General features: G+C 51.0%; 1 protein-coding gene across 1 annotated transcript; it reads right to left on the bottom strand.

Moving 5' to 3' along the window:
• Positions 1 to 2,302: 2,302 nt before the first annotated feature.
• On the bottom strand, positions 2,303 to 20,371 carry DVL2 (dishevelled segment polarity protein 2). Its single transcript, XM_080977666.1, has 15 exons — positions 20,177 to 20,371; positions 19,254 to 19,323; positions 18,676 to 18,830; positions 17,484 to 17,593; positions 17,220 to 17,352; positions 15,258 to 15,348; positions 14,917 to 14,986; positions 13,091 to 13,230; positions 12,859 to 12,935; positions 12,703 to 12,770; positions 12,273 to 12,407; positions 9,576 to 9,707; positions 9,240 to 9,416; positions 6,866 to 7,090; positions 2,303 to 5,617 (listed from the first exon to the last, which is right to left on the bottom strand). The coding sequence occupies exons 1-15, from the start codon at positions 20,362 to 20,364 to the stop codon at positions 5,142 to 5,144; spliced, it is 2,247 nt and encodes a 748-aa protein (XP_080833792.1). The 5' UTR covers positions 20,365 to 20,371; the 3' UTR covers positions 2,303 to 5,141.
• Between the last annotated feature and the right edge of the window lie 1,479 nt (positions 20,372 to 21,850).

Genomic DNA, 21,850 nt, shown 5'->3' with positions numbered 1-21,850 from the left:
TCCTGTGTAGCATCCGCCGAGACTTTAGCCTCATCAGCAGAGACTTTGGCTTCTTCTGCGATTTTACGTATATTAGCAGAGTCCTCTAATATTTTATTAATAGATTCTGTATTAGATGTCACCCTTTTCCCTAATTCATTCACACTTTGTGTATTCTGATCAAGTTTGATTGAGAGTTCTGTCAATTTTCTACTATTTTCCGCCCCCTGCTTTGTCAAAGATTCCAAAGACTCATTTATTTTAACCAAAGCTTGTGTTACAGGGTCTGATGACATTGTTGTTCTTGCCTGACCAGTTGCAGCTGGTGCCACTGGGATGCCTGGGACTGAAACTCTTCGCTGTGAAGGTTTTGCTTTGTATTGTCTCCCAGACCTGGTTGTTGTCTCTTCTGATGCACCACTCATGCCTAGCCAAGGTCACTCTCGCAGCTGTTAGTTGTTTTTCAAGGGAAATTTCCACTGCCTTAATAGTTACAGCCCAATTTGCAACAGTTATCAAAGTGCCCTCTAGGGGAAAAAAGTTTCCAAAACTAAACAAAATGTCTTACAGTCAAAAATTCCCCTGAGGTTTCCCAATAGTCAATTGTAACAGTTCTTATATTTTCAGAGTTCAACAAACCAGTAATTTAATATCTCTCCTGAGCTGAGTAGTTTGAAACAATGTAACAATCCAAGTGACAGCTCACTGACAGTTCTCTCTCTCCAGGTTCCTTTGCCCCGGCAGTCCGTTTCAGGGGTGTTTGACACAGCGGTAAAAAGTTTTAAAATCTTTTTCTGGCAGGTTCTAATCACAAATTCCTCCCCCTTTTGCTCCTGCCTACCAAAAGGGGGAAAATTCACAGTTTATGTCTGGTTCTCTTCGCTCTTTGCGATCTCTCAATGGTTGCAGCTTTTAATCCTTCTTTGCTTTATCCTTATGCAGTCCGGGAAAGGCTGACTTCCTTACTTTAAACCAATCCCGTTTTCAGCCAAATTTCAAAAAGATAATTGTAAATCCCAATTAAGTCTCAGTCTTACTCACAGGTTTTACTTTGTAATCCAATTTTCAGGAAGAAATCGGCGCTCTCCGGCTATGGCGATGCGGCTTCGCTTTACAAGCTGGGTAGCGGCTCTCAGCACCGCTTCTCCCCCCGCTGCCGTTCCGGAGCCTTTAAAAAGGCTCCCTTGCGATTTCGGGGGGGCGCGATGGTGCCCACCGAGCCTCCTTGTTCACAGGCTTCCGCGCCTGTAATTTTTGAGGGTCCTCGCTTCGCCGTAGCGACAGGACCCGAACTTGTAAAGCAGACCCCCTCCGGAGCTCGGAGGGAAATCCGCCATTAACCGATGGCGCCGACCGGAAGTCTCGGGAATTGTAGTCTAGCGATACCTGTAGGGCCAGATTCTGCATTTGATGAATTGCGTGACTCTTCTAATTTAACCGCATGTTTATCTTGTGGGACAAATAGAGGGGGAGGCAAAATCTGTATGACACCCCCCCCCCCAATATCATGGGGCAATCTGCTTTTCTCTAGGTCTATAGCCGCTCCAAAGCAGCAAGGTCCTCCGTTCTGCTGCCAGCAAAACATCCCATTTGAAATTGTTCCATTATTTACCTTGCCTTGTGCTGTTAGAAAGTATCTTCTCCCACTCCCTGCTGCCAACCTTGCTTGGAATATATTTAAAGAGGGCAAAGCACTATTGATTTGGGGAAATGCTCCTGCGCTATTTGCATGCAGAATTTGGTAGGAAATGACTGGAGTGTGAAGAGACCTACCTATTCTGCAGCAGGAACACTGGAGGTTCTGTTACTTTCCAGTCAGCAGGGGAAGGAAAAAACCATTCCCACGCAGCGTAAATTTAATCCATAGCCACCCTGGACTCCCCTCCCCCAAACTTTCCTTTTTTTCCTTTAAGGTGCGCCAACTGCTGACCCTCCAGTTTGACCTTGAGCATGGGTAGGCAAACTAAGGCCCGGATCTGGCCCAATTGGTTTCTAAATCCGGCCCGCGGATGGTCTGAGAATCAGCATGTTCTTACGAGTTGAATGTGTGCTTTTATTTAAAATGCATCTCTGGGTTATTTGTGGGGCACAGGAATTTGTTCTTTATATATATATATTTCTGGCCCCGCACAAGGTCTGAGAGACAGTGGACTGGCCCCCTGCTGAAAAAGTTTGCTGACCCCTGACCTTGAGTATCGAAGACCGCCAAAGAACTGCAAGATGTCTGAAGCACTAATTCCGAATCTTGCCATTTGGTTTACCCCCCCCCCCAAAAAAAACACTCTCCGAGCATCACGTAAACAAAAAGCACGAGTTGACACACTTTGGTTTTATTAGGTTGTTTTTTTAATTATTACTGAATGGTGTTTTTTTGTGGTTTTTTTTTGTACACAAAAGAGCTAAAAAATAAATATGTTATTACAAAATAGTTATCTGCTACCGATCACACGCACGCACACACACACCCAGGCCCCTAGAGAGAGGGGAGGGCTAAATACTGGAGAGGGGCCCCAATCCCTAGGGGGGTGTCTCCTGCTGCAACCTAGAGACAAAGACTCGCAGGAACGTGCAGGCTGGAAGGAAGTAGCACCACTGAAGAGGAAGTTCGTACCCTGTTTGGGGAGGGAGGCAAGTCGGGGTGGGGCGGGGGGATGGAATCCTTCTCCTCCTCCCTTCCACTTTTTCCCTTCTTCCCCGGATTAGACTCTGCAGGATTCAGGGGAGAGAGAATTGCTACAACTCTGGATGGGGCAGCGACAGGAGAGTTTAAAAGAGAGAGAGAGAGCAGGAAGCGAGACCAACATACTACCTGGCACCGCTCAGGAGGTAACAAGAGGCAAATTTCAACATCCACGCTCTGCGCTTGGGTGTGGAAACTGAGAGGCGCAGCGCAGCCGGCCGAACCACCTTCCCATCCAGGTGAGGAAAAGGTTTCGTTCTGCAAGAGTCCCTGGCCTGGCTTCTGAAACCGGGAGGATGGAAGTGTCGAGGAATCTCGGCTCTCAGCTCTTATCCTGGGCGTCCCTAGTTAGAAAGGCCCTGAAAGTGTTGCACAAACCCCAAAATATCCCACCCCGATTCACTCACGTGTTCCAAAAGCCACAAAACCAGGCCTTTACTTTGCATAAGCCCAATTCGCTCCTGCGATTAAAAAATGAAGAATCCCGGCTTAGGAGATGGTGGCTTATTTGGCCCTAGAATAGGGTTGCCATACGTCCGGGAAAACCCGGCTATGTCCTCTTTTGGGGGGCTAACATGCCCATCCAGATTTTTACATTTTAAAGGCAATGTGCAGGTTTTTTTGGGGGGGCGGCTCTGCACACCCGCAACCGCATGCCTAGTTCCCCAGCTCTGGCTGGCAGCAGCTCGGAAGGTCCTCTTTTTTTGCTCCTAAGATACGGCAATGCTAGAGAGACTACAATTTCTGGGGTCGGGCATAATACTAAGGCAGGAATTGTGGTTTCTTTCTCCCCAGCTCGAGAGGGAAGGAGCAAAGCGGGCACAATCTGCCCGGGCCCCATAAAACCTGGTTTTAGGGCTTACTGCGACAATTTGCAGGTGGAGATTCTTTGGGGTTTGTTCTCCTGCCCACCTACATCGCAAGGCAAAGCGTGAACTATAAACCTGAAGATCCTGCCCAGTGAAAGGCTTCAAAACCGAATTCTCTCTCTAAAAATAATTTTAAGGGTTTGGGGGGGGACGACACCTATGAGCAAAACAGACGCATTTCAGTCCTAAGCCGTGTTCTCCCAAGTGTCGCACACAAGATGTCCATACAGGCTTAGATCCAAGAGTTTCCCCTTTGTATTCCTCCTTTCGTTGGCAGAAGAGAACTTTTGGATCCAGTCTCCGCTGCCAACCAAATAATTATTATGTACAGCCAGAAGATGGAATCTGAACTCTGTGCCCAAGACCCAAAAGGACTCCTATCCCACATCAATGGCCTGGTCTTTCCCTGGGATTCAAACGGGGGGCCAAGGATGTTGGGATTTTGCCTCAAGTTACCTCCGCCCCCCGCACGGGATGGAAAACTTTAGCAGCTGAAACAGCAACAGGCTGCAAAGGAAACAAACACATTTTCTATTACAAACAGGGCAAAGAGCACAATTCTGGCAGCGACCCTGGAATCAAACGTCACCAGTGACACTTTGGTTGTAAACCCTTCAAAATGCAAAGAGTTGTAGTGTTAGGAACACACGGTAAAAAAAACCCAAAAGAATGATCTCACGCTGGGGGGGGGGGGTGTAGTGTAAAAATCAGATCTGGGGCAGGGGGTAGACTTTTATACAAAAGGAAGGTTTTTTTTTTTAAAAAAATGAACCATCTTAACTCCAAAAACATGAATAAAAAAAATTAAGAAAGTTTCCTCTTTAATAGAAAAAAAACATAACAGCACAAAACAAAATGAGCACTTCATTGACACCGGGTTTTTTGGGATCAAGTGGGGTGCAGGGATGGGGATCAAATGAATCTACTCTTCTGCTAAGAAGCGGAGGCATCGAGACTCACCTGCTCACAAAACCATAGAACAGATCAGGTCATGTGACAGGAAGTCCTGGGCCGTTGCCCTGGGTCATGTGACATTCCAAGGCGGCCACCTGACCACGGAACTCAAAGGGGGCCAAAATTCAGAGGACACCAGTTCAAGGCAGATACAAAACAGGAGGCAGAGGTCACATGATTCTAGAGACCTGAGTCACATGATTAAAAAGTGGCCAAGCCAGCCACGGTACTAAAAAAAGAGGTAAAAAAAGACGGCTCACAATATGGAAGGCGGAGCCATTTGAACGCAATAAACGAGAGAGGACCCGTCAAGCCATCTCCTGTGGCCACGGAAGCCACGTGTGACATCACGGGATGAAGGCAAACGGTTCTGCTGGTGTAGGAAAAATTGCTGGCAAGGCGGGCGTGGGTCACGCGAGCCCTAAGCTGAGCCACGGAAGGGGATGGGGGCCACATTGCTTCTGGCCGAGGCAGACGACCACAGCATTGTGCCAACTGACGGCAAGAAGCAAATGTTGGGTCCATCCGAAAGGCTCTCTTGTGGCGTGGGGGGGGGGGGCACAAAGCCCCGGCAGAGGTCAGAGGCTTGTGGAAGGCTCTGGGGACGGAGGCCACGGCGGTGAGCGCAAGGTGGGGCTCAGGGCCCCCCCAGCCTCAGTTCACATCACGTCGACAAAGAACTCGCTGGGGTTCCCCATGGCCATGTGGAACGACTGGCGGCTGGCCGTGAGCTCGGGGGGCACTGAGCCCAAGTCGCGCACCGGGGGGGCGCCGGGGGGTTGGACGGCCGCGGCAGCCGCGGGCGGGGCGGGGGGCGGGACCATCATGACCACCATGGGGTTGTAAGCTAGGGGGATGCCCCCGGGGGCAGCGTAGGCCGCATGGAGGGAGTGGTGGGAACGGATGCTGCCACCCCCCAGGCTGTGCTGGCTGCGCTGGGAAGACCCCTCCCCGCCGGGCCCCATCGTCACCCCGCCGCGCTGGCTGCCGCTGCGAATGGAGTACTCCGACTCGCTGCCGCTGCCGGACTTGGAGTCGGCCCCCGCCTTCTCCTCCTTGGGCTTGCCGGCCCCTCGGCCAGCTCCACTGCCACCGCCACCGCCATCACTGCGGTTTGACCCACTGCTCCGGCTGCCTGCAGAAAAGAAGGGAGAGAGGAGGCGTGTAAGTCAGGGGAAGCAATGCTTACCCACTCTCTAATAATAAGACTTAGTTGTTGTTGGCAGCTGTCTGTCTCAAGAAACAATGGAGTGCGCCTCCCAATGGAGTATTTAAAGCATGATAAAACATCAAACATTAAAAGCTTCCCTAAACAGGGCTGCCTTCAGATGTCTTCTAAAAGTCAAATAGTTGTTTATTTCCTTGACATCTAGTGGGAGGGCATTCCACAGGGTGGGCACCACCACTGAGAAGGCCCTCTGCCTGGCTCCCTGCAACCTCACTTCTCGCAGGGATGGAACCGCCAGGAGGCCCTCAGAGCTGGACCTCAGTGTCCTGGCTGGATGATGGGGGTGGAGACGCTCCTTCAGGTCTACTGGGCCTTTGAGGCCATTTAGGGCTTTCAAGGTCAGCACCAACACATTGAATTGTGCTCGGAAACATATTGGGAGCCAATGTAGGTCTTTCTGGACCGGTGTTATGTGGTCTCAGCGCCCGCTCCCAATCACCAGTCTGGCTGCTGCATTCTGGATTAATTGTAGTTTCCGGGTCACCTTCAAAGGTAGCCCCACGTACAGCGCATGGCAGCAGTCCAAGCAAGAGATAACCAGAGCATACATCACTTTGGCGAGACAGTCTGCAGGCAGGGAGGGTCTCATCCTGCGTACCAGATGGAGCTGGTAGACAGCTGCCCTGGACACAGAATTGATCTGAGTCTCCATGGACAGCGGTGAGTCCAAAATGACTCCCAGGCTGTGCACCTAGTCCTTCAGAGGCACAGTTACCCCATTCACGACCAGGGAGTCCCCCACACCCACACCCCCAAAATATACTTCTGTCTTGTCAGGATTCAACCTCAATCTGTTAGCCACCATCCATCCTCCAACCACCACACAGGACTTTCACTCATTCATCCAGAGAATCCCGAAGGGCCTTTGCTCGCGAATGAGCATCGCGCAAGGCTGGGAACTGGTTGTGCCAACTGGGGGACCCAACGGCTTCCACTGGGCAGCCCGCAGCCCTGATACCCCAATATAGCAGTCGGAAGAGCCTGACACTCTTAATCTCAGGGTTGTGGGTTCGAGCCCCACGTTCAGCAAAAGATTCCTGCATCGCTGGGGCTGGGGCTAGATGGCCCTTCCAACTCTCCTATGATTCTGAGCGAGGGCCATTTGCAAACACAATAAAAGGGCCAGACGAGATCCAGGGCTGCCCCCCCCCGTACCTTCGCTGTGCTGGCTGCCAGCACTCCCCATGCCGTAGCTGTAGGAAGAGAGCTCATGGTAAGGCGGGGGCTGTGGGCTGTAGGGGTGGGGCGCCGGGTACTGGTAGGAGAAGGTGGGCATCAGAGGCCAGGGGGTGGCGCCCGGCAAGGGCAGCGGGGCCAGGGTGTCCTGGTCGGAGGCGCCGCTGGAGCCGTCGTTGTCGTTGAGGGAGAGGTTGGCCATGTCTGGAGGAGGAAGAAGAGGAGGAAACTGGGAATGAGGACTCCATCCAAGTGGAGAAAATGCAAAGAGACGGGCTGATGGATCAGGCCCATCCAGTCCAGCACCCTGTTCCCACAGGGGCCAAGCAGAGAGAAACCCAAAATCAGGATCTGACCAGAAAGAGCCTTCTCCCCTGCTCCGGTGGTTTCCTGAAACTGGAATTCAGAAAGACCACAACCACCATGGTTAGCGGCCACTGATAGCTCTCCATGCAAGGAGGCAGCCCAAAGCAAGACACTCAAACTGGCTTTCGGCTGTCAAGCGGAACAGTGAGGGGCTAAGGATGGAATGGAAAGGACAGGAAGAAACATCACGGACAAAATAAATGTCACACACAGGAAGAGCATTGATACAGTAGGAGATCTGCACTTGCAGTCTTATAAATTACTTAATGCGTCAACAAGAATAGAAGTTATGAATATTGCAGCTGTTGTATAAGGGATTACTATCATGACAGGAATGTAATTGAAATCAGTTAGATTTTGGAACATAGAAATAAAGTAAACCATCAAGTCGAGCACGCAGGGGGCCACCAAAATTATGTAATTTGGTATTTGAATGATTTGTATTAGGATTTGCATTACAATTTGGCGTTGTTATAATGAGGCTATTATTGGATTGTTGTGAATGAAAAACTAATAAAAATTATTTTATTTTTTTTAAAGATGGAATGGAAAGGAACGAGGCACAGATCATTCCTGAAGACAATTAAATAGGGCAGAGGGAGAGATTTAGCAACTACCGTATTTTTTGCACCATAACACTCACTTTTTTCCTCCTAAAAAGTAAGGGGAAATCTCTGTGCGTGTTATGGAGGGAATGCCTACGGGTGGCATGCCTACGGATTTTCCTCCTCTAAAAACTACGTGCGTGTTATGGTCGGGTGTGTGTTATAGAGCGAAAAATACGGTATGTTATTCTCCTCCTCAGGACTCTCCTATGTTACAGCCTGCCTAGGGGGAACCCCAAACCATCTGAGCTGAGCTGGCTTGGACTGACCATACGGTCTAGTCCAGCAGTGCAATTTAGTGTGCATTTGTATTCCACAGCCTGGCAAACTATGGCATGGAGCATGCAGAAAATTCAACAAAGTCCGCGGCTGCGACCAGGTTTAGGGCTTTCGGCAACAAGGCAAAAGCTGAAAGCTGCAAGCAGGTCAGGCAGGCAAAGGCAGTGCGGGTGTGAGATCCGGCAAACAGAGAACAGAGCAGCCTTCTCAGCCCCCTGCCCAAAGCTGGCACCCTCCAGATGTTTCCGACAACTCCCACCAGCACAGATGTTTCCATCCCTTGTCTCATGAGACCAGGGCCCTGCAGGGTCTGATTTCTTTCCGCAGTGCCTGTAAGACAAAGTTGTTCCACCTGGCCTTTGGCTTGGAATCAACTTGATCCCCTCCCCCTCTTTCCTTTTTCCTTTCTCCTGTGACAGAACTCCTATTTGGGGACTTCCCTGGCTTTTTTCTGGCCCACGTAGGACCAGTCTGGATAGTTGGCCTTGGTGAAGATTTGACGTTTTCATCCCAAAAAAATTTTTGATTTGAGTTTCTACTGAAATGAGGCTGCATTTTAATGTACTTTAATCTTGTTTTTAAGTTGTATTTTAATCAATTGTTTTTATACCTGATGTTAGCCACCCTGAGCCCGGTCTGTGCCGGGGAGGGCAGGGTACAAATAAAATTTATTATTATTGTTATTACTAGTATTACTACACTATTACAGTATTATTATTATTATTATTATTATTATTATTGCCTTAATCATCTCTTCTCTTGGGCTGAGGACCATCCAGGTTGAATGCCCAGAACCTGTTTGAAGGAATTCAGAACAGGGTGTCTCTGAGCATGTCTGGACCGTGTTTCCTTGCACTCCAAGCAACCTTCACCGCTGCGCTCCCATTAGGAATGTGGGTTTGGTTCCAGGTGTTTTTGACTACAACTTCCAACAGGTGCATTGTTATACATCCACATGGGTTGGGGATGATGGGAGTTGTAATTCAGAACAGAGAGACAGAGAAAGAAAAAGAGAAGGAGAAGGAGAAAGGAAGAAAGACAGACAGAGCCTGGGGAAGGCTGGAGCACAGCTACAGTTCTGAGCAAAGCCTTTTCCTCCTTACAGTTTTCGCAGCCGCTGAAGTCTCCGAAGATGTAGTAGCACTGCTCAGAGAAGGTGATCTTGTTGACCGTGTGGCGGATGAAGCCAGCCTTCAGGAGGTTGCTAGCGTACTTGCGGGCCTCTCGGCGGTCCTGGAAGCCCTCCACGTGGTGGTACAGCCAGTCCACCACATCCGAGCCTGGGGGGGGGGCGACAGGGGTGAGGGAGAGAGCCGGGGTGGGCCAGGTAGGCTGCCACGGAGGGCTGCATGGGTCCCACGCTTCAGGGCCTGGGGAGGGGAATCCCACTCCCTGCCGCCTTTCCACCCTCCCACCTGCCCCGCTCCTCAGCACGGTACCTAGGAAAGCGTTGGGGATGGTGATCTTCAGCCACATGCGGTCGCGGACCTCCAGGCCCGACTCTGGGGAAGCCATGGCCTTGGTGACGGAGGCCATGTCGGTGTGGATGGACAGGTTGAAGTCGTCAAAGCCTGAATGTCGGACGACAGGGGAAAAGGGAAAGAGAGACCTCCGTCAAACCCCCTGGGATGCGAGATCCCAAGCGAGCTTTCCCCCAGGGGAGCTGAGGCATCATTTTTCTGCAGCAACTAAAAGTGCCCAGGGGCCAACGCGCTCCAGATTGTCTTCTTGGCATATAAAACGAAATCAGACCAAACGGCAAACGCAGCAGCTCAAGTCCCACAGGTCTATCAGAGTGTCTACTTTTTCTATATATATTTTAAAATAAAAATATTGAAATCGTTATGATTCAGACTATGGAGCTCTTTGTAAAAATCATGGGCCACAATGCCCCTTTCCTCTATGGTATGTTCTACCACCAACTCAGTAAATTGCAGAGCTGAACTCTACATTTCTTTATTGACAATTGTGACAACTAAGGTTTTTTAAAACTCATTTTGCTTTCACTTCTTTTTTCTGTAACTGCCTGTCATTATTAACACTCAATTAAATGTATTTTTTGGGGGGGAAGGTTGGGGAGAAAGAAATAATGGTGAGGGAAAGGTGTGGAAAATGCTCAGATCCTGGGATCTTCTGTGGATGTGCAAGACAAATGAGGCAATTGGTGCGAATGACCCAGAAACAAGGGAGTGAGATGGGAGACTTAAGATAATCCTGCATATAAAAACAATGTGAAAGGGAAAAAAAAAAAAAAAAAAACACTCTCTCCTCCTGCGTTTTTCAGCAACTGTGGAGGCAAAGCACAGCCATCCTGGCTACAGCAACTGAGAGTCCTGTTAGTGGCTATCATTGTCTCCTGCTGGAATGAGTTCCATAAGTTGGGCAAAAACAAACAAGATGAATTTTAACAGGGAGAAATGTAAAGTATTGCACTTGGGCAAAAAAAATGAGAGGCACAAATACAAGATGGGTGACACCTGGCTTGAGAGCAGTACATGTGAAAAGGATCTAGGAGTCTTGGTTGACCACAAACTTGACATGAGTGTGACGCGGCAGCTAAAAAAGCCAATGCAATTCTGGGCTGCATCAATAGGAGTATAGCATCTAGATCAAGGGAAGTAATAGTGCCACTGTATTCTGCTCTGGTCAGACCTCACCTGGAGTACTGTGTCCAGTTCTGGGCACCACAGTTCAAGAAGGACACTGACAAACTGGAACGTGTCCAGAGGAGGGCAACCAAAATGGTCAAAGGCCTGGAAACGATGCCTTATGAGGAACGGCTAAGGGAGCTGGGCATGTTTAGCCTGGAGAAGAGGAGGTTAAGGGGTGATATGATAGCCAGGTTCAAATATATAAAAGGATGTCACATAGAGGAGGGAGAAAGGTTGTTTTCTGCTGCTCCAGAGAAGCGGACACGGAGCAATGGATCCAAACTACAAGAAAGACAATTCCACCTAAACATTAGGAAGAACTTCCTGACAGTAAGAGCTGTTTGACAGTGGAATTTGCTGCCAAGGAGTGTGGTGGAGTCTCCTTCTTTGGAGGTCTTTAAGCAGAGGCTTGACAACCATATGTCAGGAGTGCTCTGATGGTGTTTCCTGCTTGGCAGGGAGTTGGACTCGATGGCCCTTGTGGTCTCTTCCAACTCTATGATTCTATGATTCTATTCTATGATTCTAAGTTTATCTATGCACTGTGTGAAGTACTCATTTATCTCTCCTGAATCTTCCAACATTCAGGCTTCAGGGCTAATAACCTGATTAATCACTAACCTGGGACAAGGTGACCCAAAGGCTGCCTGCCCCTGGACAAAAGTCTTGGGTTGCCTGGACAAATTTTGCTCACGGCATCACATCTGGCAGAATATCATAAGGTGGTGACCCAAAGAAGGGGCATTTCCACCAGAAAGTCCTTCTCACACGCGAAGCAGCAAAGCATCTGTTGCTTCAGCCATCTTGTAGACTGGGCCTTTTTGCTCTCCCAGACCCAAAAGACTAAACTGCTTTACATGCCTAGATTCTGTTACAGTGGTACCTCAGTTTACGAACTTAATCCATTCCGAAAGTCGGTCCGTAAACCAAAACGTGCTTTCCCATAGCAGCAGGGGACTCAATTTACAAACGGAACACACGCAACAGGAAGCAAAACATGTTCTTATTCCAAGGCAAAGTTCACAAACCAAAACACCTATTTCTGGGTTTGCAGCGTTCTTAATCCAAATTGTTCATAAACTAAGCTGTTCTTAAACCAAGGTACCACTGTCTTAGCTTTTCTATCCTTTTAAATATGCTTAATACCACTGATTTACTGGATTTAGATTGAATTTTTACTCAAATAATACTGTTTGCTCTTCTATATTATATACTGCTTAAAGGTTTTTTTTTTTAAAAAAAATTAGCGCTTTGTAACTGCTTTTAAATAAATACACCAGATATAGGATTGCATTCATGCTGCTGGCTTTCCCACTGGGTTTATTTTTTAACCTACCACAGTGTGGTCCAGCAGCAGACACCTGGTGTTTCTTGAAAGAGGGGCCACAGAGATTTTCAGAAGAGGGCTTACACCTCCTTCTGCCCCTGTCCTCTCCCTCCCACCCCCCGGGTAATAATCAGGGGAGAGCGATATGGGTCACTCACGTTCAGTCTCAGTGACGGAGGTCCCCGAGGTGATGGTGCTCATCGAACTGCTCCCAGGGTAGGCAGCAAAGGCCCCAGTCAGGGCAGCTGAATGGGACACCCAAGCCGCTGGGTCGATAGGCTGGATTGGCTCATCTGGACGCAACACAGACAGGGAAGAAGCCTTAGGAAACTCCCCAGCGAACCGAGGCTCCCGGCCTGCCCTGCTCTCCCCCATCCCAGAGTCTAGGCCCTAGAACCAGGACATTTCCAGATCCGGAGCCCAAACTCTGCCTATGCAGGCCCGGCTGTTTGGCAAAACATCTTAGGTTTGGGGGACAGGGGGACCTGTGGCCTGCTATGGCCATTTCACTCCTTTTGGGTCTGGCGGAATCAGAGCAAAGCCTCTCGAGGGTTTGGGGGGGGACACACACGGGTCCCGGCCACTTACTTCTAGGCAGGGTGAAATAGCCTTGCGGGGAAGGGTCCCAGCACTTGGCCACTGTCAGCACAATCGGGCTGCAAAGGAAAGGCGAGCGTGAGCTCAAGGCTGCCCCCGCAAGGCAGCCCAGCGCTCAGGAGGGTGCCCAGGGGAAAGCCCACTCACCCAGGCTTGTGGACAATCTCCCGCAAGACCCTCACGGCGTCGTCGTTGCTCATGTTCTCAAAATTAATGTCGTTGACCTGGGGCAGAGAAGAAACAAGCACTGCTAGGCCGGCTTGATGCTGTGGCTCCGGGGCGCTGCTCTCTCCCCATCCTCAGCCCCCCAAAACGGGAAGGAAGCTCCCCAAAGGCTTTGAGGAGCAGCCTCTCTCCCCCCTACAGCCGCCGGGCTCACCTGCAGCAGCATGTCCCCGGGCTCGATCCGGCCGTCTGCCGCCACCGCGCCACCCTTCATGATGGAGCCAATGTAGATGCCCCCGTCTCCTCGCTCGTTGCTTTGCCCCACGATGGAGATGCCCAGGAAATTGTACTTTTCTGCTCAGGAAAAAGGCGGGGGGAGAATAAAGGAGGTCAAGTCCAGCAATTAACTAGAAGGTGTTCACGGGAGGTTTAGAAACAGAGACTGGATGGCAACCTGCCAGGCATTCTTTGGCTGTGATTCCTGCACTGCAGGGAGTTGGGCTGGACAACCCTTGGGGTCCCTTCCAATGATTCTAATAAATGATAATAAATGATTCTAATAAATCAGGCATGTCCAAAGTCTGTTTCAGGGGCCTAATCCGGCCCACCGGTCGGTTTAATCTGGCCCCTGTTTATTTCCTGGGGTAAAAATCCTAAAAAAAAAAACCTTAACAACTTCAAACCTAAAATAAGCTCAACAACTCCAACCGTAAAAGAAACTCAACAACTTCAATCCTAAAAGAAGATCAACAGCTTTGGTTGGCCCTCTTGCATGTTCACTTCATCTATAGCCTTTAGTTGTGAGTGTGTGGGGGGGGGGTTGTTTATTTTGGGGTAAAATCCTTTTAAAAAATCAACAACTTTGGTCGGCCCCCACGGCCCTTCACTTCATCAAATCTGGCACTCTTTGAAAAAAGTTTGGACGCCACTGTAATAAATGAAGAAACTGAGGATGGCAGATCTGGAGAGGAGGATTGGTGGATTTGGTGGACCACCCAAGTCAACGTGGAGGAGCCAGATGTGGTTCCCCCCCCCCCATCATCCCTGAGCGTTGGCCCTGCTGGCTGGGTCTCGTGGGAGTTGAGAGTCCAACGAGCTTGGGGTGGGGCAAAGGCTCCCCCACCCCTGATCTACCCCTTAACCCCCCCCGGCAGGTTCCTGCCTTACTTTCTCATAAAAGTAGAGAAGAGATGCTATGCCCACCAGAAGAACTCTGCTTGCAGTGTGGCTTAAAAATGCCCATTCTGGCATTTTGCTGTTCAGCTAGCCAGCCTACAGACTTCAACCCTCTCCCGTGTAGTGATTCGCTCACACGCACAGTCCTGCCTTCCATTGCCTCTGCAATTCCCCATTTTGGCCACTCAACCTTCTCCATTACAAGTCTCTCTCTCACCTCACCCCCCTCAACTGCTCCCTTGCCCAGTGTTTTTTTTTTTCTTTAAAAATGTTTAGGGGTACTCTCATTTTCCTACTCATACAGTGGTACCTCGGTTCTCAAACAACTTGGAACCCAAACACTGCAAACCCAGAAGTAAGTGTTCCGGTTTGCGAATTGTTTTCTGAAGCCGAATGTGCTCCGGTTTGAGTGCCACACTTCCGTTTGGAGTGCTACGCTGAGGTCTGTCTGTTTTTGCTATTAATTTTGCATTTTTGCAGCTCCTTTGTTTTTGGGACTGGGACTGTGTGGAACCCAGTTCAGCTACTGATTGATTGTGTGACTGCAGTACATTATTTACTGCTTTCATTTTATGGCTCAATGTTCTCGTTAGATAGTAAAATTCATGTTAAATTGCTGTTTTAGGGGTTGTTCTTAAAAGTCTGGAACCAATTAATCCATTTTGCATTACTTTCTATGGGAAAGCGCACCTTGGTTTTGGAACGCTTTGGTTTTGGAACGGACTTCCGGAACGGATTAAGTTTGAGAACCGAGGTACCACTGTATTGAAATACTGCCCCTCAATGAGGCCAAACTTAGATTCACAAAATGTTTAGGAGTACGCATTCCCCTGCGTCCCCCAGAAAAAAAAGCACTGCCCTCACCCATGTTCAGGGTAACGGTGATGATGTTGAGAGACATGGTCGAGTCGGTGACACTGCTGAAGGACGAAGTCTGAAAGAAGAGTTGGGAAAGAAAGGAGTGAGCAGAGGGAGCTCAGAAGAGCCTGGAGGCAGGATCAGGCCAATGGCCCAAGTAGCACAGCAGCCAACAAGACACCTGTTGGAAAACCCTCAAGCAAAGGGGGAATCAGAGTGAGGATCAGCCCCACCCTCCCAGAAGCTTACTTCTCTCGCCCTCCATGCAGGGCAAGAGATCCTGCCTCCTCCATCACCCACGGAACAGCAATCCACATGGCCACTGCAGACCCCCCATGCCAACCTACCCGTTCAAGACGTGGCGGGCGCTGCTTCCGCCGCCTACGGTGGCGCTTGAGGAGGCGAGAGGCGCTGCTCTGCTCTGTGGAGCTGCTGAACCTGCCCAGGAAAGAGGGGGAGAGAGACCCTGAAGCCCAACTGCAATATATACACATACCGCATTTTTCCGTCTATAAGACGTCCCCATGTATAAGATACCCCCAATTTTTCCAATTTTGGGGGACTCAGATTCAAGAAAATGGGGGGGGGGAGATGCCCCCGTGTATAAGACGCCCCCTAATTTTTGACATTATTTTTTAGGGGGGAAACCTAGTTTTAGACACTGAAAAATACGGTATATTTTATTGAATTTAACTACTGCATCACAAAAGTAAAAAGAAAACACATCATCCACCAACGTGCAAAAATATGTTACACAGAAAGCAAAATGTTACCAAAAAATAAATGTTACATATAAATAAAATAAAATTCTTCCATCCTTTAAGACTTCCGTCTCTCTCAGCATGGGTCCTTTGTTTCCTCAATAACTGCATTATATTATAACAATTAACTTAAGATATGTTGTCCGTATTCTTTATACCATATTATATTGCGAGCGTTAGTCAAAGCGTGTTAAAGGTTTCGTATGGGAACTATGTTTTTTTAAATATGCTCTATAATTATCCCATTCTTTACTGAACTTTTGGGTTGTTTGATTCCTAATTCTCCCTGTTATTTTTGTCAGTTCCGCATATTCAAACATTTTCACCTGCCATTCTTGTTTTGTTGGCAAAGTCTCTCCCTTCCACCTATCAGCATCCTCGCGGTAAGGTCTCAAGGGCAAGGAGACCATCCAGCGAAAAGGGGGTTCTCGTCTGCCAAGAGGTTTGCCTACCCCATGGGTAGGCAAACTAAGGCCCGTGGGGCCAGATCTGGCCCAATCACCTTCTAAATCTGGCCTACGGACAGTCTGGGAATCAGCGTGTTTTTACATGAGTAGAATGTGTCCTTTTATTTAAAATGCATCTCTGGGTTATTTGTGGGGCATAGGAATTCATTCTTGGTGGCTTGCTGCAAATCGCTCAAGCCGAAAAGAGGACATCTGGCCAAGAGAGAGCCCAGAAGCCCAAACAGAGCTCATCACCCAGAACTGAGGAAGGAGCCTGCTGCACACCTGAGAATCATGGACCCTCCTGCAACAGCAAGGGGGTAACCCTCCTAGGCTTAAACGCAGGTGGGACCAAGGATTTCACACCCAATTCTTAATCCAGCCAAGGCAAATTCCTTCCTTTGGTCAAGTGACATACAGCCGTACCTTGGATTCCCAATGCCCTGAAACTCGGACGTTTTGGCTCCCAAATGCCACAAACCCAGAAGTGAGTGTTTCAGTTTGCGAACGTTCTTTTAGAACCTGAACATCCGACAGAGCTTCCGTGGCTTCTGATTGGCTGCAGGAACTTCCTGCAGCCAATCAGAAGCCACGATTTGGTTTTCGAACGGACTTCCGGAACGCATTCCATTTGACTTCCGAGGTACAACTGTATTTAGCAGCCAGTGAAGTGCAAGTTTTCACTCCCGCTAGATGGCAGGGCTCTCCGTTCTTTGACACCCTGAACCTGGGTGAATCTCACCGCTTCCCAGCCTCCCACCTTTCATCTTCTTGGCATCAGGGACAGCTCCGGGAGGTAGGCTAGGCTAAGAGGGGATGGCTGGCTCAAGGTCACCCAGCGAATTCCCTGGGTGAGTGGCGATTTGAACCCTCGAAGTCGGACACTCTAACCACACCACACTGCCTAGGGCCAGGAGGTGAGCGTTCCTGACTATGCAATGCTCTTGGGGAGACTGCGGGACTGGAAGAGACCGAAGAGCCCCCTGAAAAGCAAGACTTGTTTCAGACCCCACCCTCCACAGATCCCAGGAGAAGCATTTCCAAGGGGAAGGACCCACTGGCTACTCGCAACCGAAAATGCTGGCCCATTTCTGCCCCTCACCTGCTCATGGTGTCATCATCATCTGAGTCGCAGAGGCTGGTGGTCTCAAGTTCGCTGGTCAGCAGGGTGGAGGAGCTCTCGTACCCAGCCAGGTGCCGCTCCAAGCGGGACTGCCCGTTTAGCCGGTGCCCACCTAATTATTTATTTTAAAGGCAAGGAGAGAAGCGTAAGGTGGACTCACAAAATGTCCACTTCACACACATGCACACCCTCCCCTGCAGCCCACAGAGACCCCAGAGTTTGTGCTCCCAGGTGGCCACTGACCTCCGTGCTCCATGCTCTCCCTGCGGCGTGGCCGCTCCCGCCTCAGAGACACAACAGACTCAGTCTCAGTTTCGTGGTCCAGGTTCTCGTGGCTGCTGGAGATGTTTGGGCTGCAAAAGCAGGGAAAGGGTCTCCACCACTGAATTGTATCACAACAGTACCTACCAGAATTAAGAATGGGCACCTCCCCAGGTCCCCAAACTTGGCCCAGAAAAGAAAAACCTATTGCATAAAGTATTTTTTTGTTCTCATGTTGTGTTTTAATGTTATGAACCACCCCGTAATATTTGGATAAAGGATGGTATACAAAATTAATAAATAAAACAATAATGTATTGTACAGCCCAATACATTTTATTGATGTACTGTATAGTTGTTACGTATAATTTATGTCCGTATGCTTCTGTTTGACTGCAACCTGTATCTGGTTGCCTTGTTAATAAATCTGAATTACAAAATGTGAACTTGGCTCCGTGAAATTTCCTGAAGAATACCACAGATTTATGCTCTGGGCTCCTTTGGGGGAAGACGCAAAGCATAAATCTAATAACTAATATTTCCTTTTATGCAGCATGCAATAGTCAAAGTAAAAAGGTAAATGACCCCTGGATGGTTAAGTCCAGTCAAAGGCGACTATGGGGTTGCGGCGCTCATCTCGCTTTCAGGCCAAGGGAGCCGGCGTTTGTCCACAGACAGCTTTCCAGGTCATGTGGCCAGCAGGACTAAACTGCTTCTGGCACAACGGGACACCGTGACAGAAACCAGAGCGCATGGAAATACCATTTACGTTCACTCCATAGTGATACCTATTTACTTGCACTGGCATGTTTTCAAACTGCTAGGTTGGCAGGAGCTGGGACAGAGCGACGGGTGCTCACCCCGTCATGGGAATTCAAACCGCTGACCTTCTGACTGGCAAACCCAAGAGGCTCAGTGCCACAGCGCCAACTGCATCCCAAATAGTCAAACACTGTAAGAACATAGGAATAACTTGATGGATCAGGTCAATGACCCATCTAGTCCAGCATCCTGTTCTCACAGTGGCCGACCAGATGCCCATTAGGGGAAACCTGCAAGCAGGACCTGGGCACAAGAGCACCTTCCCTGTGGTTTCCAGCAACTGGTACTCGGAAGCACTGCACACCCACCCAGCAGTAAACCCCAAAGCCCACATTCAGTCTCCCCTTACTCACTGGAAGGAAGGGGGTCGGGAATCCCCAATGCCACTAGTCCGCTCCACGGGCAACGGAGGAAGTGGCGGTGGTGGTGGCGAAGGTTCTGGTAGTACCTCTACGGGAGGAGGGGGAGGGGGAGGGAGCTCAGGCTGGGGGTTCTCAGAAGACACAAGCTGTGGCAGGGAAAAGGAGACGGTAAAATGAGGAACATATCATAATCCCCCATCCTTACCTCCCCAAAGAGTGACCACCTGTCTGGGTGCTAAATAAACCCTCAGAAGCCAAACGCCAGGAATTTAAGTAGAGGAAATGGGCCCTGCTGGATGAGGCCAGAGGCTCCTGCTAGGCTGGCCTCCCACAAGCCCCTCCAGATGTTTTGGACTAGTACTCCCCACCAGGTCCAGCCAGCATGGCTGTGGCAAAGAAGGCCAGCCGGGTGCCTCCAGGAAGCTCATAAGCAGGACTTGAGGGTAGGAGGCCTCCACTGTTGTGCCCAGAGCCCAAGCAAGACCCCAGACCTGTGGCTTAAAGCCAACCCACAGTTAGGTCTAGGGTAGGGAGGGTGCCCACAGCGAGACGATGTACCAACTTCATACCCAGGAAACGACTCTGCCATTGAAGCAAGGGAGCTTTGCGTTGTCATCGGAGATCTCCTCCTTTACAACCCTTCAGCAGAAGGAAGAGAAAAGGGAATCAGGAAAGGGGGCTTCCGAGGAGCAAGAAGCGACTAGATGCTTGTGGCCCCTGGGACACCCAACTATGAAGCAATGGGAAGCCACTCCAAAGTGCAGAAAGGATGTGCTCTGAGTGCCTGTGGGAGGAGATGGGGTGGATCCTGCCTCCCAGAGGCCTGGTTCCCTTTCTGTGAAAGGTCCACATCTCAGCGGTAGGAGCATCTCCAGGTAAACCTGGGAACGTCTCCTGGCAGAGTTACTGCCAGTAAGTGCTGACCCTACTAGGTTAGACGGACCACTGGCCGGATGCAATGAAAGGCTGGGTGTCCTTTCTCTCCCAGGTGCCTGGTGTCTCTGTGAAGTGTGTGGCCAGGGGCAGGGCTGTCTCCCAGACCCCTTAAGGAGGGCAAGATCCTCCTCCTCAAGAACAACAGAGCCCCTTTCTCAGGGTCCTCTGGTGTGAGGCAGGAGGGCCAGGTTGGCACAGAAATGTGTGGGTGCTGGGCCCCTGGATGGGGAATTTTGTGGGTGCGTTTGCCCCTATGGTGTGAGGGGAGCACCTTCTCCCAAGCACCTGGGTGACCACAAAGGTGTGCCAGGACCCCTGGGTCCAAGGAGCTGAGGGGGTGGGGGTGCCTCTCCCTCTCTCGGACGCCTGGGTCCCAAGGAACTGAGGGGGTGGGCGTGCCTCTCCCTCTCTCGGACGCCTGGGTCCCCAGGAGCTGAGGAGGCGGGGTTGCCTCCCCCTCTCTCGGACGCCTGGGTCCCTTCCCCTCGAGGCCTCTCTTCTTGCGCGGGGGGAGGCCGGCGGGCCCTTCCTCCTCTCTCTCTCCGGGGTCGCGTACCCGAAGTCCTGGTCCATGCTCTTGAAGAAGTACTTGGCTCCCGGCCGGGCGAGGGCCGCCTTGACGTGGCCCAGGGTGATGCGCTCGGCCGGGACGGGGATCTTGACCAGGTAGGGCGTCTCCTCCTCGTCCAGGTGGTAAATCACCTTCGTCTCCCCCGCCGCCGGCCCCGAAGCCGCCCCCGGCATCCCTGCCGCCGCCCCGCCGCCGCCACAGCCAGGCCCGGGGCCCGCCGCCAGCGCCATGGCAACCGCGCGCCCGCCCGCCCCGCCCACCAATCAGCTCCCGCGCGCCGCCAGACGGGCAGAAAACGGCCGACGTGGGAGGAGGCGGGGAGAGAACGTTCGGAGGAGGCGGAGGGGCGGGGGGGGAAGAGGGCAGGCGGGGAGCGCGGCGCGAGACTCCTCTCGCGCAGCGGCAGCGTTTCCCGGCGCGTCTCTACGTCATCACGTTTCACTCCTCCGTCGCCGTCCTCCTCCCACTAAGCATAAACAGACGTGAGGGGAAGGCGTCGCCGCCGCCGCGCCACGTGACACGGGGCGGGCCCTCCTTCCCCCGCCCCTGCCCTTGATTGGGCCAACCGCGGGAGGAAGGGGTCACGTGCTCGAGAGCCGCGGTCTGAGGCTCCGGTCACGTGAGCCTCGCGCCCACGCAATGACGCGGCACGCCGCGGGGCATGAGGGGAGGCGGAGGTGCGTGACGCCCCGGAAGGGGAGGGCGGAAGGAGGAAGACATTCCCCGTCTTTGTCCTCCGGCAGGAACAGCCTCCTGTCACGTGAGCGCGAGACTGACGGCTCCCTGGGAGGGGGAGGGGCCTCTGGCGGTGTCAGAAACTCTGCACATGCTCAGGAGCCGCGCCGAAAAAAATGCTCCGAGGCTTTTCCTTTCATAGATCGGGAGGTGACCTAGTATTTAAAAGAATCGGGAGACGGAGAGGAGGCGGTGCTGGGATTAAAGGGGGCCTGGGAGGCAGTATAGGCCAGCTGCTCAGCAAGCCGTGCTTGGCCACAGCAGAAAGGCCACAGATCCACACAAACATCAGACCCTGCCAAAGTTCTTTTGCACAAGGATCAATGGCCAGTGTGGTGTAATGGTTAAGAGCGGTAGCCTCGTAATCTGGGGAACCGGGTTCGCGTCTCCGCTCCTCCACACGCAGCTGCTGGGTGACCTTGGGCCAGTCACACTTCTTGAAGTCTCTCAGCCCCACTCACCCCACAGAGTGTTTGTTGTGGGGGAGGAAGGGAAAAGGAGATTGTTAGCCGCTTTGAGACTCCTTCGGGTAGTGATAAAGTGGGATATCAAATCCAAACTCCTCCTCCTCCTCCTCTTCTGCCTGCTAAAGGCCAGAGAAACAATAAGAGACTCTCCACCCCTCTCCCAGGAGAGAAGATTCCCTTCACCTGCCATGGATAAGACCACCCAAGCGTGCTTTGCAGGGGCAGCAGGGGCACTTAAAGGTAAATTTTCCTTAAAGCTTGAATTTCTTTTATTCAGGATTGGTTGACTGGATGTAAACCACTTTGAGATATATGTAAAGCGGTATAAAGGTAAAGGGACCCCTGTCCATTAGGTCCTGTCGTGGCCGACTCTGGGGTTGCGGCGCTCATCTCGCTTTATTGGCCGAGGGAGCCGGCGTACAGCTTAGGGGTCATGTGGCCAGCATGACTAAGCCGC

The sequence above is a fragment of the Podarcis pityusensis genome (genome assembly GCF_964106645.2).
Source record: "Podarcis pityusensis genome assembly, chromosome: 13".
Lineage (NCBI taxonomy): Eukaryota > Metazoa > Chordata > Lepidosauria > Squamata > Lacertidae > Podarcis > Podarcis pityusensis.
This window is presented reverse-complemented; position numbering and strand designations above follow the sequence as displayed.